Source organism: Camelina sativa, chromosome 14 (genome assembly GCF_000633955.1).
Source record: "Camelina sativa cultivar DH55 chromosome 14, Cs, whole genome shotgun sequence".
Lineage (NCBI taxonomy): Eukaryota > Viridiplantae > Streptophyta > Magnoliopsida > Brassicales > Brassicaceae > Camelina > Camelina sativa.
The window spans coordinates 2,524,390-2,539,338 of NC_025698.1; the positions used below are offsets into that span (position 1 = coordinate 2,524,390).

General features: G+C 33.6%; 3 protein-coding genes across 4 annotated transcripts; all 3 read left to right on the forward strand.

Annotated features, from left to right (window-relative positions):
- On the forward strand, positions 5,033–7,681 carry LOC104739156 (delta-9 acyl-lipid desaturase 1-like). The gene is made up of 5 exons (XM_010459422.2): positions 5,033–5,474; positions 6,095–6,235; positions 6,313–6,453; positions 6,578–6,684; positions 7,263–7,681. The coding sequence occupies exons 1-5, from the start codon at positions 5,145–5,147 to the stop codon at positions 7,459–7,461; spliced, it is 918 nt and encodes a 305-aa protein (XP_010457724.1). The 5' UTR covers positions 5,033–5,144; the 3' UTR covers positions 7,462–7,681.
- LOC104739157 (delta-9 desaturase-like 1 protein) lies at positions 9,006–10,865 on the forward strand. The gene is made up of 5 exons (XM_010459423.1): positions 9,006–9,377; positions 9,486–9,626; positions 9,770–9,910; positions 10,280–10,386; positions 10,495–10,865. The coding sequence occupies exons 1-5, from the start codon at positions 9,063–9,065 to the stop codon at positions 10,691–10,693; spliced, it is 903 nt and encodes a 300-aa protein (XP_010457725.1). The 5' UTR covers positions 9,006–9,062; the 3' UTR covers positions 10,694–10,865.
- Positions 12,247–14,070, forward strand: LOC104739158 (delta-9 desaturase-like 1 protein). Of its 2 annotated transcripts, none has more exons than XM_010459424.2 (5): positions 12,247–12,649; positions 12,751–12,912; positions 13,009–13,149; positions 13,335–13,441; positions 13,700–14,070. In XM_010459424.2, the coding sequence occupies exons 1-5, from the start codon at positions 12,338–12,340 to the stop codon at positions 13,896–13,898; spliced, it is 921 nt and encodes a 306-aa protein (XP_010457726.1). In that variant the 5' UTR covers positions 12,247–12,337; the 3' UTR covers positions 13,899–14,070. The 2 variants fall into 2 exon arrangements, with proteins under 2 accessions (XP_010457726.1, XP_010457727.1); XM_010459425.2 differs by having other exon boundaries at positions 12,751–12,891; positions 13,700–14,019.

Here is a 14,949-nt window from a genome sequence, read left to right on the forward strand (position 1 = left end):
CGGTCTTATACATAAGAGTTTTTTTTTTTTATACATGTAAAACTTATTAATCCAAAGAAAAGATCAAGCATATCAACTGTAATAATGCAGCCTTATATGTAAGAAGATAATTAAGAGAACACGACGACGATGCATGAGTTGTATATGGTTCATATTATAAAAACAAGCCGATGATTTTATTTTCGATTCATATCTCAATGTCTCAAGACGATGCATGTGATTTGTTTGAGACTTTTGAGTCGAACTCTAATTGGAAAGATCATAAATATGGACTGTTAACTACTTGATTTTAAAAGAAATTCTAATAATTAGTACTTTTGAACTTAGTTTTGATCTAGTATTATATATAGTTTATGTGCCATACATGGACAAAACATCTATTCAGATGGTGTCAAAATAAATATTTGTTGCTGATGGTTCCTGAATGAAGAGGATGGATTGATAAAATGGTCTGATGTTTTTTCAAAATAAGTTGGAGTGGGCTTGATCAGTTATGGGCTAGTTTAGAGCGAAAATGATCATACACAAACACAACATGATCATCTTCTCTCACCCATCGACAATTGAATGGACGCATTTATTCTCCTCTCCAACTACTTACTTTCCTCTGGCCATACTTCATTTCATTTCCTAACTACGGGATACAATAGTTTTCGTTACGTGTTTCTCTTGTCTTAAACTTTCTTTTTTTAAATATATAGTAATTTCAGCTCTGTAATTTTTTAGCAAATTCCTTTCCCCAAATATATCATTTTCGACAATGTGAGTAGGGTTGGGCAACTATTTATCAGATATATATATATGTTTCCATATTCAATATTCGTATATTCGTATTGATTCAAAACAAAACGTATAACATATATAGCAGTGTATGTTTAAAACAGAGCATATCACAAGTCACAACTCTGATTCATATATGTTCATATCTGCTTTTTAAAAACAAATAAAATAAAATAAAGTATCTAATAGGAAATAGAGCAGAGCAGATCACGAATACTATTTTTTTTCTTTTCAGAATGTATCTATACGCCTTACCTTACATAAGAGGTCTTGTGTATATCTCACGTGATCTTGTTGCCTCTATAACTCTATTTTATTATACAATATCACACGTTAAGCCTTATTAGGATACGCATATAATAAAAATTACGGAAAATTTTAATTAAACTATTGTATTTAAAAAGACAAGAACAAGATTTTTTAAAAATAAAATTAGAAAATGGATATATACTTCGATACAAAAGAGAATTGGATTTCAAGAAGGAAATGTGAACTGGCTGGTGAGTGGTGAGGTACTGAGGTCTCCTGTTCTAGCTAGAAGAAACCATTTTGGGTCATTTCCTTATTAATCCATTAAAATTATATAGGAGAGTAGTGTAGTTTTCTATAAAGATGGGTCTTATCTTACATTTTTAGGTTTGGTATCGTCCTGAATTGTAACGGGTGGCTTGCCTTTTTTTACTTGGATAATTAATTAGTCTACTTACCTACCTATAGATTGCTTTCGTACCTTCAATAATTTTAAATACTTACTATATTCTGCTTGACGGGGATGTATAAGTACAGAGTCTAGTGTTTGCTCGTGCTGCGGTGCATATCGGGTTTATTTGTCTGTAGCTCATTTTATCTTTTGTTCATATGTTTGTATAGTTATAGAAGTGTTTGTTTTCGTGGTAGATAAAGCACGTAGAGAAAAGTAACATCAGCTTCTCAATTATTGACGTATCTAAAACATGTTTTCGATTGTTTCTATGGAGAAGATTTATATTATACTACTAGACATGTTTAATTTATATACTGTATCTACTTGAAAACACATTAAAAAGTGTATGCTCACATCACATATTTGATATTTCTATGGCTCTTTTCAAGTGTATCTCCCTTTTTTTTTTTACCTTAATCAGGTGTCAGTAATCTAATACTAGTTGGTTAAGTGTTCAGACATCAGGATTTTTTGAACAAGGGAACGACAACTGATAGGGTCTGATCTTGTTCTTCATTGGATCAGTGTTTTTGTCATAAAACTATCTTTGAATTCTTTTCATTTTCACGAGAAGAAAATGATGATAGAATATCATGTTTTTATTACTATTTGCATGATATATAATTTCTATTTTATTTCTGTAGTCCAGTAAAACAGTATCAGAGATTCAGAGGAGGTACCAATCAATGGCGAGGCATGGCCTTGAATGAAGGCAAAACAGAGAGAACCGGAATGGACACCTACTCATATCAGATTGTCATTATATAAAATCCCAGAAATAGATTAGGAAAACCTCATTGAGATCTGTGATTCTTCATTTACTTTTTATGTTATAACCTAAGAGAATAGGGTAATTAAAAAAAATATATATGGTGTTACGTAAACTTATGGTAAAAGGTAAAGAAACAATGGGTCGACCCCTTGTGTGGTTTTTGCAGGTGCATCATTGAATTTTTTGGCCCCAAATCTAATTAATGTCTTTTGTAGTTATGGTGTTGAATCTACCACACTGTGGCTTGTGGGTACTCCTAAAATCCTTAGATCCTTTATATCTACAAAATAATTCTATTGCCTGGCTGTATTCTATGGTTTATACATTCGATGCCCAGTGGTGATTTGAATGTACCCATTTTCGTTCGAATTTCCGATCTTACGTGATTCACTTTTCCTTTTTAGCATTTGTTTTGAACCGAAACACTGTTCAAAACTAAAGATTATAATGCACAAGTATCGTAAAATGAACGCAAACGAGGATTGCTAAGCTGATTGCTGGTAGTGAATTACAGTTTTATGGTGTACCATAAAACTTATATGTAATTTCGATTTCACAAGAACTCAAGTTTTTTTTTTCTAAGCCTAGCCTGAGTAATTAATGTTATGTCGTTACGATGTTCAGAATGCAAAGATATATATAGGTATCACGGAAATCTGTTATTCTGAATTAATATGGGTGAGGTATAAATTTTATATAGAGATGTTTCCATGGACCAACAAGTCATAAATTGTGTGCATGTATACAAAACTCATCGTTACGAGTATACTTTTATACGTACATTGCATGTATACAAAAATCATTGTTACGTGTATACTTTTAGACATACCGAAAGAAAAATATGGCCATACACATGGTTTTCGCATTTAAAGAGGGTCGAACTTGCCCATCACCCATCCATGCTTCGCAGAAAATATGTAGGTATTCTGCATTCATATCAAGTTAATAAATATTTTTTGTTGGACTTTTGAAACTCTTATCGTATACGGTATAACTACGAAATTTCTATAGGATAAGCTTCTACATGAGCTTGATATACATTTCTTGTATCTATTTGAGTAGCATGTGTTTTTGACAATCCTGTGGTTAGTTCTTTTTATGACGAGACTTTTTAACCTTTCTTTACCTTTTTTTATTTCTGTTAAAGCCACGACGAGACATATGCATCTGTATGTTTTGGATGTATAATATAATGGGTTCGCCTGTTCCTTCCAAACTGAAGAAGAATATTATTCTTGCAACAAAAAAAAAGGCTAATCCAGAGACATGGCTGCTATACAATTTGTAATTGCGTACCAGATGAATCAACCTTGTTAAATGTTTCGTCGGTTATTAAGGTTTCTCACTGAAATTTATTTACTAATTAGTCTTCACTGAGATTGTTTGGGGAAAATAAAGATCTCTACTTCACAGAATCTATTGAACTAGCAAATACCTTTCTAAGTTATACGTTAAAGGGCATTTATTTTTGGTTTGATAAAATAGTAGAAGCTATATATAATAAATAAGTGCACGTAATATTTTTTTTTAATAAGAAAAACGAAGTCAATATCGAGCTCCGTGTCACCTTCATGCTTACATGCATCTAGGGCTTCCAATAATTATAAAATTATTACTACAACAAGTTAATGAAGCATTACGTCGCCTACGTCCCAACTGCAACAGTTTACAGTCTACAGATACAATGAAAATGGTCCATATAGAAAAAACGTAGTATTAGCTAAGTAGTCGTCAGCTCGAACAATTTGTTTATAATTTTCGTTTTTTGGTTTGAAAGGTTAATAGTTTGTTCATAAGTTTGTATATCTCTTTCCCACATGAACGACTTTTAAATCACTAATTCTCAAGAGTAATTTAAAAAATTCGCTTTACTAATGAAAATTCTCTATAGTATTACATTTCAATAGGATCTTTTTTATGGACAATAATTTACTTTATATATTTAAGGATTTTTCTTCTAATGACCGCCGTAAACAACGATATATGAATCGCCACACCGTAATAAACGTTTTTTTGCCAGTGACAAAAAATTCCATTTTTTCTTAGTTTTTCTTCTGTGTTTTTTTGTTTGTTTGTTTGTTAAATGCTTAGTATTGGAAATTGGATACTTGCTACGAATTTCTTCTAAATTCAAAAATTATTTAATCTCTTTAGTTAGTCTTCTCTAGGATATATGCATGTGCTTTCCATATCTTTCTTAGTTTGGAGATTAGATGGTTGGTCACATGAATCGATCTAATTTCTTGCTTATTCAAGAAAGAATCGTTAGTCTTCTTTGGAATATATGCATGTTCTTCTATCCATATCTTCCTGATTTGTGGAGATTAGATAGCTGCTAAGTTAGATTACGTGAATTATGCCCTTCCAACTTCAAGAAAAAGAGTAGTACAATATAGCTGCTAATTTATAATGTAGATATATACATTGAATCAGCATCCAATAAAATAAAAATAGTAGTACAATATAGAAGAAACTGCATAAAATACGGGTATATACAGTAAATCACAATTCTAAATCAATATCGAGGGCTGTGTCAGCTTTGTGCTAACACAGTTGCATGCATCTTTCTATGGATTCCAACAATAATAATAGTATTTTTATTATCTAACAGAGCAAGTTAATGAAGTGATAACGACTACGTCCCAACTGCAACAATTTACAGGTAGGATAAAAGAAAGGTATAGCATGCATTAGAGAATAAATTACGGCGTCAGTTAATAAGTCAGTTTACTCTTTTTAATTTTTCACACTCCCTCCATGCTACTATAAATTACAAGGACGATACTCACAAACCTTAACCATTACAACACTCTTTCTGCAAACTTCATATCTAACTAAGAGTTTTTTTTTCTCTCTCTCTCGTCGATTAATACATTAGTTTACTACAAGATGTCATTGTCAACGTCGGAGAAGGAGGAGAATCACCGGAAAATGGCGGCGGACAAGGGAGAGAAGGGGAGGAAGAAAAGGGCAATGTGGGAAAGAAAGTGGAAGAGATTGGACATTGTGAAAGCTTTTGCTTCCCTCTTTGTGCATTTCCTATGTCTCTTGGCTCCTTTCAATTTCACTTGGCCGGCCTTAAGAGTCGCCCTTATTATTTATACGGTGGGTGGGCTCGGTATCACCGTCTCGTACCACCGAAATCTGGCTCACCGGAGCTTCAAAGTCCCTAAATGGCTCGAGTATTTCTTCGCTTATTGCGGCCTTCTTGCCATTCAGGTTCACCCTCTTTCATTTCTTTTTATTTTATTATTTAAACCGCAAAATTTCCAACCTCGTATCTATATATTTTCGTCATTCCATACTCATGCACGAATGCAACTGAACTTTCCCATTCTCTTAAAAATTTAGTTATTTTTTCACATATATGTTTATATATATACTCATTGGATCCACCTGCCAATCCCTTTTTTTTTTTGACAACAATTTTAGCCACTCCACATAATTTAATTTACACAAAAAAATGCTAATATATATATATATATATATATATATATATATCTAGCTTTGAACTAGNCTTTAGCTTTGAACTAGAGGGTTTCATTAAAATTTGAAACACTCAACCACTAGTTCAGAAGGACTCGGGTCATCGTCAATCTTTAATTATATCCTTAGATTTTTCACAATCTAGCTATAGTGTCATGCTTTTTACTTTTTTAGTTTTAAAATTTACATTATATATGTTCTAATTGGTTGAGTTAACCTTTTTTTATATATAATCAAACATCTAGCTAGTTGTAATAATTTCATGGACCCACCCACATATCCTTTGATTCTTAAAAGCACTTATATATCACATCTCATTATGAGTATTTGTTTTGTTTTGTTATTGTAATTAGGGAGATCCTATTGATTGGGTGAGCACACATCGATACCATCACCAGTTTACAGATTCTGATAGGGACCCGCATAGTCCTAATGAGGGGTTTTGGTTCAGTCACCTCCTATGGCTATTTGATACCGGTTACCTTGTAGAAAAGGTAATTAATTTTTGCGAGAACTAGATTAGTTCATTTTAATCACAAATAAAATTTAATATAATGTTGTAATGGCACAGTGTGGAAGAAGGACAAATGTGGAGGACTTAAAGAGGCAGTGGTACTATAAATTCCTTCAAAGAACAGTCCTTTACCACATTCTAGCATTTGGTTTCCTCCTCTATTACTTTGGCGGTCTCTCCTTTCTTACTTGGGGAATGGTAATATCTCTTTTTTTGCCTTTTGATTTTAGTTTTACCTAAAAATACAAGAATTGTAACAATAGTTATAAATAATAAATGATAAGGCACTGAAGGATTCTAACTTTGGTATGGTTGTTTGTAGGGTATTGGCGTAGCAATGGAACATCACGTGACTTGCCTCATCAACTCACTTTGCCATGTTTGGGGAAGTCGGACTTGGAAGACAAATGACACTTCTCGTAATGTTTGGTACGTTGAAACTTTAATCAATCATGAATATAAACAAATGTCATTGAGAGTATACATATGTGCAACTTTGAATCAGTCGAATTGTTCTAAAAGAGACTGAAATTTTCAATTTTTCCCATAGAAGTTTTTTTAATTTTTGAATTTTTTTTTTTTGAATTTTGAATTGGTGGAAGGGAAGGTGTATCAACCAACTACCTCTCTTTTAAAAGGTCAATTAGAATATTTACTCTTGGCACATTGCCCATAAAAAACGCTCATGCATGACTTGTCTAAACAAGAAAAGTTACTTCTATTCCATCCTATTACAGAACATATATATATAAAAAAAGTTATTCACCATGGGATACCTTTTTTGGACCACTCCAAAGGCATTTAGTTTACCATCAGAAAAACACCCGACATATATGTAGATCTTTTTGATTGTGTTTTCTTTTGTGTGGCCCATCTTACTGCATGCATGTTAAAAAATAGTAAGTTTTCTTTTTTTTTTTTTTTAAAAGAGAGAGGAAAAATAGCATATATATGTAGAAGAAATTAAACTAATTATCAAGTTTTGTTGGTTTAAAATGGTTATATAGGTGGCTATCAGTATTCTCGTTTGGAGAGAGCTGGCACAACAATCACCACGCATTCGAGTCATCGGCGAGACAAGGCTTGGAATGGTGGCAAATCGACATCTCTTGGTACATCGTCCGATTTCTCGAGATTATCGGTTTGGCTACTGATGTCAAGTTGCCTTCAGATAGTCAACGACGTCGTATGGCATTGGTTCGTTGAAGATGGAATATATTCGACTTCTCGTCACAATTAAGTTTGAAGTATTAGTTTACGTCTACGTACGTTTAAAGTTTTTGGTAAACGTAACACTTGTAATATTGTGCTATGCGGTGTTGTTTTTGTCTTGTGGTGTGTGTTTTGAACCAGTTTGCTTAATTAAGATACGTTCGTTTCCATGTGCACGAAAATTTAATATGCGTAATGAAGTTTATATATATCACGGTCTTCTATTTTTTTTGTTTTTCTCTAACTCACACAGACACACTCTCATTTATAAACCTGGGTTATGACTTATGACACAATGATTGGGTACTTACACTAGTAAATTACAAATTCCGTTCAACAACATTATGATAATTAATTTCTTACTTAAATATATTACTCGCTTATGGTGATGTGTATTTTGTCGTGGTTCATTTTTATTGGAGAACATGCAAGAAAAGTAACTTTAAGTAACAAGAAAAGATTAGGCGGATTTAATAGAAACGGGCCAAACGGCCAGATAGAGAAAAATGGTTGCTACCTGGCGAAGCACAACATGCCGCCAATTCCCTCCATCTTTTTTTTTTTTTTTTTTTTGAACAGATTTGACTTTTATTAAAAAAAAGTAAAAAAGAAGTGCTATTACTGAAGTTTTAATGGGTGAAAAATACAATGTTCAATTGAAAAAAAAAAATTCAAAATTAAACGTTTAATCAAGCACCAAACCTAAAAGGCTAAAAAACGCAACCAAACCTAAAATGCATTATTTCTCCATCCATCGTCCTCTACAAACTCCAAAGTAACCGAAAATGTTAGAGCTCAAAATTAGAATTAGAATTTTCATTTATTTGTATGTGATATCATAACAACTTCAATTAAAAAAACAAGAAGAAGAGATTAGCATACAAATCTTTAAAAGTTCATATTCATTTATATATGTGATAATACTGATTATATAAAATAGAAGCGGATAAACAAATTTTTATCCACTATACTAATAATTGCATTTACAATTTTTGTGACATACAGTTGATAAAAAATGACAATACATTATATCTTTTTGTTATATACTGCATCGTACTTTTACAATCTAAGACAGTTACTAAATATATCAAAGGTTACAAATTTCAAAACCTTAAACGTTAAGAGGTATCAACCTGCGTGTCTTTCATGACGTAAAAGCATCCGTAAAACCATTCTTTAAAACAATTACAAATGTCCCAAGATTTACACATGTGCCTTTTATGCTTAACTCTTAATTCTCGGACTAACCAATCAAACCCGGATCGTTACGCATACAATTAAATACATTCTTTTTTACAAAATAAAAAAAAAGTTAGGCCAACCAAGTGGCTATGCATGTTGTTTTCCTAGCTAAATCCTCATCTGGAGACGAGGCAAATACGAGTTAAAGTAGAGTGTGCAACTTTATGTTTTCGTTGTTAAGTAGTGATGATTACTCAAATCCACCGATACAATCCTTAATCTCCACGACATTCAGCTTCAATGCACCAACATATCATCATCCGATCCCCTATATATAACCAAACCTTTGGTCAAAAATCATATAACTCATCATATCTCAATCAAACAACAAACCTATATTCCTCCACGTTCCAATGGGGGACACCACTAAGGACGATGATTCCTCCAGCCAAAGCAAATCGGTGCGTAGGGAAAAGAGAGCCTACTTTTTCAGGAAATGGACCCGGATCGATCTGATGAGAGCTTCCGCTGTTGGGGCTGTTCATGTATTGTGTCTGTTGGCTCCGTTTAACTTTAAATGGGAAGCTCTCCGGTTCGGTGTGATGCTTGCCATAGTGACTAGTCTCAGCATTACATTCTCATACCATAGGAACTTGACTCACCGAAGCTTTAAGCTTCCTAAATGGCTTGAATATCCCTTCGCTTACTCTGCCCTTTTTGCGCTTCAGGTATATATATCGTTTATAACCAAATATAGATACACATCCAACGTGTTTCCCCAGTAAGTACGTTACTTTGAAATTAAACGTCTATATATTTTTTTCTTTTCTTTTCAGGGTCATCCAATAGATTGGGTGAGCACCCATAGGTTCCATCACCAGTTCACAGATTCAGATCGTGACCCACATAGCCCTATTGAAGGATTCTGGTTCAGTCACGTCTTTTGGATATTCGACACCAATTACATTAGAGAAAAGGTAGAGAAATGTTAATAATCTCTACAGTTAAAAAACCCAACATATCTATATATATGAATCAATCTTAAGTTATTATGAGATTTTAACAGAATATCAGTATAGTATATAACTAATGGCGAACTACGTACCTACGATGTAAACAGTGTGGAGGACGTAACAACGTGATGGACTTAAAGCAACAATGGTTCTATAGGTTTCTTCGAAACACAATTGGTCTCCACATCTTAACCTTTTGGGGCCTCGTCTATTTCTGGGGCGGTCTACCTTACCTAACTTGCGGCGTGGTAAATTCTCTATGTTTTTGGGTGCAAATCGTTTGGGTTAAATAAAAAAATTGGTTTATACGTTATGAATATTATACAAAATTTTTGACGTTTTGAAATATGAATACCACGATGCTGCAAATAAAAAAAATAAAAAAAAATCCAAGATTATTTTAACCATTCACATCATATTTCCGACAAATGGTTCCATTACACATGCTAGAAATATAATCACTAAAAAAAACATTATTAATGTACTAAAACTATATTAAAAGCATTTTATGATTATCTTGCAAGACTTTTGTTTTCGAATATTTTATTGTTCATGTATTTCACTATTCATCCGACATACTAACTATCACATATATATGGTATTTTTTTTGGCAACAGGGTGTTGGGGGAGCAATAGGTTACCATGGGACTTGGCTCATAAACTCGGCGTGCCATATTTGGGGCTCGCAAGCGTGGAACACCAAGGACACCTCTCGTAACGTTTGGTATTTTTATTTACAAACTCTGTTCTTAATATATAGACCATTAAACCATAACCGGAACTGATAAAACCTTCACCGAAATTAACATTGAGTGAATGTGCAATGGCGCAGGTGGCTAGGGCTATTCACGATGGGAGAGAGCTGGCACAACAACCACCATGCCTTTGAGGCGTCAGCTAGGCACGGATTGGAATGGTATCAGGTAGACATAACTTGGTACCTCATTCGGTTCTTCCAGGCTCTCGGTTTAGCCACCGATGTCAAATTACCCACAGATGCTCAGAAACGCAAGATGGCTTTCGCTCGTTAGTCAGAGCTCTATATCTATCTAAGTTATATGTGTACCTCATATATCACTCCCTCATTTGTTATTTTATGTTAAATGGTTAAGAATAATCCTGTTCTCTCATGAACTTGTAAACTAGTTGTGATCCAATACATTTTAATACCTGAGTACATTTCACGCTGTATGAACAATATAACTTAACGCATTATCTTGAAAAACTAACTGAACCTTGTCCGAGAAGATTCAGAAGATGTGGTCCGGTATTTCTTGACTCCCTTTTGGATGTCTCAAACTATATAAAAAAAGGAATACTATTAGCTTAAGTATTTTTTTACAATATCATGCATTATTTAATAAATTACGGCGTCCTATTGCGGACTTCTCGCACATGCATTCAGGTTCGAGTGCAATAGAACTTTTTACAATCTCGTAATTCACAGAATTAATTCTTCTTTACTTATTACAAAAATATGGGTCGTCGTTGGATCCACCCGCCAATCCTACTAACAGTAATTTCAGAAACAAATTGCCAAAAAAATTAGATGTGAGCTATAGGGTCTCAATAAAATCTGAAACACCCAACTACTGGTTCAGAATAACTCTGCCCAATCTTTACATTTACAACAAACCCGTTGGGACTGGTCAGAAATCTATAGCTATAATATAATATTGTGCCTTTTCTATTTTGCTTAGTTAGTTGAGTTAATCTTTTCTTTAAATTAATATCTACAGTTGTGCATATAAGACTCACCCACCCACATATCCGTATCTTAAAGACTTGTGGAGTCTCTCTAATTTGTTTACTCTCTCTTTGTGTAAGCCTTCACGAAGACAACGACGTCGTATTGCATTGGTTCGTTTTCGTTGAAAATATGGAAGATATATATATATATATTCCGACCAATCATATGAAATATCCAAGTCCAACCAATTGTTCATTAATAATGTAGGCATCGATCCATCCATCTTACTAAATATCTGAAAATTAGTAAGTGAATTAACGATTACAAACGTATTATGTAGCAACCATTTTGACAGTTAACAAGCACGTATGCATTAACATTGTTTTTGTTTGTACGAATGTATGTATGTTTTTCTATATTCTAAATTTCAATATGATTGACCAAGTAATTTACGTTGTCAATTCAAATATACATATATCATTCAAAATATATCAATTTCTTTGATGTGATGTAAAGCGAACATGTGAAAATACACTTAATTCGACATATAAGAATAATATAAACCTATTACATGTACTATATTCTATATATATAATACATCTACAATATGCTACAATTTACATATTGTTTACAACGTTACGAGAACAATAATGTTCGCTTAAATTGAGCGTAGCACAATAAAGCATCCCACATTCAACAAGATAGAGCAGACAAATTATTATTGTTATTATTATTTATTATTATTCTTTTTTTTTAGAGCGGACAAAATTAAATACGAGGTAAAGTGTATAAGTGTATCTTTCCATCGTTAGGTAGTGACTCAAATCCACCGATATATACAATCTTTAATCTCCACAACAATTCAACTAAAATTACCAACATCTTCCCCTATATAATCAGACCTTTGGTCAATCATAAGGCATAACTCAAAAGTATTAGTACTATTCATATCTCAAAGATAACAAACTCATATCTCGACGGTCCGATGGGTGACGCAGCTAAGTATGATGGCTCTAGCCAAATCAAATCAGAGCGCAAGGAAAAAAGAGCTTTTTTCTTAAGACAATGGACCCAGTTCGATGTAGAGAAAGCTTCGGCTGTTGTAGTCGTGCATCTGTTATGTCTAGTGGCTCCATTTTACTTCAAATGGGAAGCAATCTTGTTCAGTTGGATTCTCACCATGGTGACTAACATTTGCATCACATTCTCTTACCACAGGAACTTGACTCACCGGAGCTTTAAGTTACCTAAATGGCTTGAATATTTATTCGCCTATACTGCTCTTTTCGCGTTGCAGGTATATACTCTTTTACAAGAAAATGTAAAATGAAATTATCGATCGTACATCCAATATGTATATATACTCAGTTATATTGTCTCTCTATTTTTTCATGTCAGGGTCATCCAATAGATTGGGTGAGTACACATAGGTTCCATCACCAGTTCACAGATTCGGACCGCGATCCACATAGCCCTATGGAAGGATTCTGGTTCAGCCATGTCTTGTGGATATTTGACTCCGATTATATCAGAGAAAAGGTAGCTAAACGTTTACAAAACGTACGTAATTCACCTTGTGAATCGATCTTAATAAGTGATGAGATTCAAAGATTTGTAATTAAAAAGTAAAGGTGAATGTTGTAATACTTGCTTCAGTGTGGAAGACGTAACAATGTGATGGACTTGAAGCAACAATGGTTCTATAGGTTTCTTGGAAAGACAATGGGTCTCCACATCTCAGCATTTTGGACCCTCATCTACTTATGGGGTGGTCTACCTTACTTAACTTGGGGCGTGGTATAATCTCTATGTATCTTAGCTATTAATTTCTTCATAAATTTTGTCACTAATCTATTAAAACTGGTATTTTAAAAAATAAATTAAATTCTCATTTTCAATTATTTCTTTGTTACTCGATTTCACTATTCATCCAATATACTAATTTCCACTTTTTCCCTTTTTTTTTTTTTTTTTGGCAACAGGGTGTTGGAGGAGTATTAGCTTACCATTTGACTTGGCTCATAAACTCGGCATGCCATATTTGGGGTTCGCAAGCGTGGAACACCAAAGACACCTCTCGTAACGTTTGGTATTTTATTTACAAACTCGAATCTCTACAGACCTATTCAAGACACGTCTAAAAAACCAAACATAACAAACAAAATATTATCCTAAAGAGTAAAGAGTAAAGACCAAAACCTATATCCACAACGGGCACAGATTCAATTTGATTAGTAATTACTATATCAAACGAATCCAGTTTCAATCTGGTTTAATTATTGGGAACTTTGTAAACTGAAAAAACTTATATAACTAAATAATGAGTAAATGTGTGTAAATGGTGCAGGTGGCTAGGGCTATTCACGTTTGGAGAGAGCTGGCACAACAACCACCATGCCTTTGAGGGGTCGGCTAGGCACGGACTAGAATGGTATCAGGTAGACGTAACTTGGTACCTCATTCGGTTCTTCCAGGCTCTCGGTTTAGCCACTAATGTCAAATTGCCTACTGATGCTCAGAAACGCAAGATGGCTTTCGCTCGTTAGTCAGAGCTCTATATCTATCTAAATTATATGTGTACCTCATATATCACTCCCTCACTTGTTATTTTATGTTAAATGATTAAGAATAATTCTGTTCTCTCATGAACTTGTAAACTAGTTGTGATCCAACACATTTTAATACCTGAGCACATTTCACGCTGTATGAACAATATAACTTAACGCATTATCTTGAAAGAGTAACCGAACCTTGTGCGAGAAGATTTCAGAAGATGTGGTCCGGTATTTCTTGACTCCCTTATATATATATTTCTTGACTCCCTTTTGGATGTCTCAAACTAAAAAAAAAAAGGAATATCATATTGGGTACTTATTTTTGAATATCAAGTACTTATTTTTGAACAATAGCATGCATTATAGAATATCAAACTAAGTACTTATTTTTGAACAATAGCATGTATCAGTGGCGGAGCTAGGAAATCATCACATCAAGGTCAAAAAAAATTATTAGGATCAATTATGTGATTTAAAATTTTTACGAGAGTCAATTTGATTTGTTTCTTAAAATTTTATCTAAATTTAGAATTTCACCAGAGTCAATTGACCCATATCATTATACTCTGCCTCGGCCAGTGACATGCATTATAGAATAAATTACGGCGTCATATTGGGGACTTCTCGCCATGCATTCAGCCTCGAGCGCTCATTCATTATGTTTTGTTGTGGATGACATGCATCGTTAAACCACAAAAATTCCAACCTCGTCTATATCACGTCACAGGTGCAATAGAACTTTTTACAATCTCTTAATTAACATATTTAATTCTTTTTTTCTTTTCTTGTTACAAAACATGGGTCGTCGTTGGATCCACCCGCCAATCCTACTAACAGTAATTTCAGTAACAAATTGGGAAAAAATTAGATGTGAGCTAGCTAGTTGGGTCTCAAATCTCAATAAAATCTGAAACACCCAACTACTGGTTAAGAATAACTCTGGTCAGATATCTGTAGCTATATTGTGCTAGCTTTTTCTATTTACTTTGTTTCTTAGTTAGTTGAGTTAACCTTTTCTTTAAATTAATATCTACAGTTGTGC

Excerpts from the sequence above, each read along its gene's own strand:
- LOC104739158 (XM_010459424.2), top strand. The coding sequence starts at position 12,338 with ATGGGTGACGCAGCTAAGTATGATGGCTCTAGCCAAATCAAATCAGAG. Across the intron at positions 12,650-12,750 it reads CTGCTCTTTTCGCGTTGCAG|GGTCATCCAATAGATTGGGT; the intron begins GTATATACTCTT and ends TTTTCATGTCAG. Across the intron at positions 13,442-13,699 it reads GACACCTCTCGTAACGTTTG|GTGGCTAGGGCTATTCACGT; the intron begins GTATTTTATTTA and ends TAAATGGTGCAG.
- LOC104739156 (XM_010459422.2), top strand. The coding sequence starts at position 5,145 with ATGTCATTGTCAACGTCGGAGAAGGAGGAGAATCACCGGAAAATGGCG. Across the intron at positions 6,454-6,577 it reads CCTTTCTTACTTGGGGAATG|GGTATTGGCGTAGCAATGGA; the intron begins GTAATATCTCTT and ends GGTTGTTTGTAG. Across the intron at positions 6,685-7,262 it reads GACACTTCTCGTAATGTTTG|GTGGCTATCAGTATTCTCGT; the intron begins GTACGTTGAAAC and ends ATGGTTATATAG.
- LOC104739157 (XM_010459423.1), top strand. The coding sequence starts at position 9,063 with ATGGGGGACACCACTAAGGACGATGATTCCTCCAGCCAAAGCAAATCG. Across the intron at positions 9,378-9,485 it reads CTGCCCTTTTTGCGCTTCAG|GGTCATCCAATAGATTGGGT; the intron begins GTATATATATCG and ends TTTTCTTTTCAG. Across the intron at positions 9,911-10,279 it reads CTTACCTAACTTGCGGCGTG|GGTGTTGGGGGAGCAATAGG; the intron begins GTAAATTCTCTA and ends TTTTGGCAACAG.